At 40.4% G+C, this 1,140-nt stretch overlaps 1 protein-coding gene across 1 annotated transcript in view; it reads left to right on the top strand.

The window, feature by feature from the left end:
* The first annotated feature begins 163 nt into the window (after nt 1-163).
* The window catches only part of LOC118411891 (latent-transforming growth factor beta-binding protein 4-like), a 13,752-nt gene continuing 12,775 nt past the window's right edge, over nt 164-1,140 (top strand). The window contains exon 1 of the mRNA XM_035814423.1: nt 164-239. Within this exon, the coding sequence (XP_035670316.1) occupies nt 164-239 (76 nt within the window). The remainder of the gene's footprint in view (nt 240-1,140) is intronic.

The raw sequence follows: 1,140 nt of genomic DNA on the forward strand, positions 1-1,140 counted from the left end.
TAGCTGTAGATAAGACTTGAGGTGACTGATCTGGCGTGGATAACAGAAATAGCCCCCTGTCTTCCTGTGGGACCGCTCGATGATACAAAGGATCTGAGACAGACCTTGGAAAGAGAAGATTTCGAGGATTTACGACCTGGGGTCTACTGGATCAAGTGGGATTATGGCAGCACACACTGCGGTCGCCACGTTTGTAGCAGTTGTGTGCCTCTACTTAAGACTAGAGGTCAATGGACAAAGTAAGATTTATCTAAAAGTTATAACTCTAATCCCCCAAATCTACTATTCTTAATCAAAGTTTGTTGTTGGTGTAACCAACGGTTGACGATAAAGGCCAACTATATATCGCCTTCTAGATACGCTATTGGCTTTGTCGACAATTCGGCCTGTTCTTTTCACTTATTCAGTGGTATGGGACGGAGGGGAGGGTCCAAGAAAACAGACTTAAATATTACGAATGCAAAACGGGGTTCGCTTGCCGCTAAACCGGTAAACATCGACTCTTCTAGCATCAGAGAGACAGAGACAGAGGAACTATAGACATATTGATGAATTGCTGTATGAGTGAACCCATACGTTTTTGTTAGCTTATTTACAGGCAAGGTCACCACAAAGCAGTAAGATTAACCTCAGAGCTGTGAGAGACAAACTACTGATTCAGACGTAAACACGCATCCGTACATTGTGGTTAAACGTACGATAATGCCTCATGCGTGTTTGATTAGGACATGTTGAAATCTTTTTTCCAGTGTGAAGGAATCCTCACATGTCACCTCTGGCACCTTGATGTTTTGTCCTGGTTATTTCCGGGAGATGTCAGAAACAAAACAAGTGAACATGCCAGACAGAACTTTATAAATGATTGATATATCAAGGTTATCAAAGTTGTGAAGCATGGGGTGGAAAACAAAATATTAACGTTAACGGGAGGTCTCAATTTGAAATTAAGGTATATGAAACATATTGACCCTTTTTTTTTCTTTTTGGCCCGGCTGCTTGTGTGGCGAGATCTTTTTCAACGAACTTGTCTTTCAGTCAATATTGGGACAATGCATGCTTGAAGATAAAATGTATTATGAAAAAGACAAAATAATTACTTAAACATCAAACTGTCAGAGTAACATATAAAACTGGTTTCAA

Source organism: Branchiostoma floridae, chromosome 1, assembly GCF_000003815.2.
Source record: "Branchiostoma floridae strain S238N-H82 chromosome 1, Bfl_VNyyK, whole genome shotgun sequence".
NCBI lineage: Eukaryota > Metazoa > Chordata > Leptocardii > Amphioxiformes > Branchiostomatidae > Branchiostoma > Branchiostoma floridae.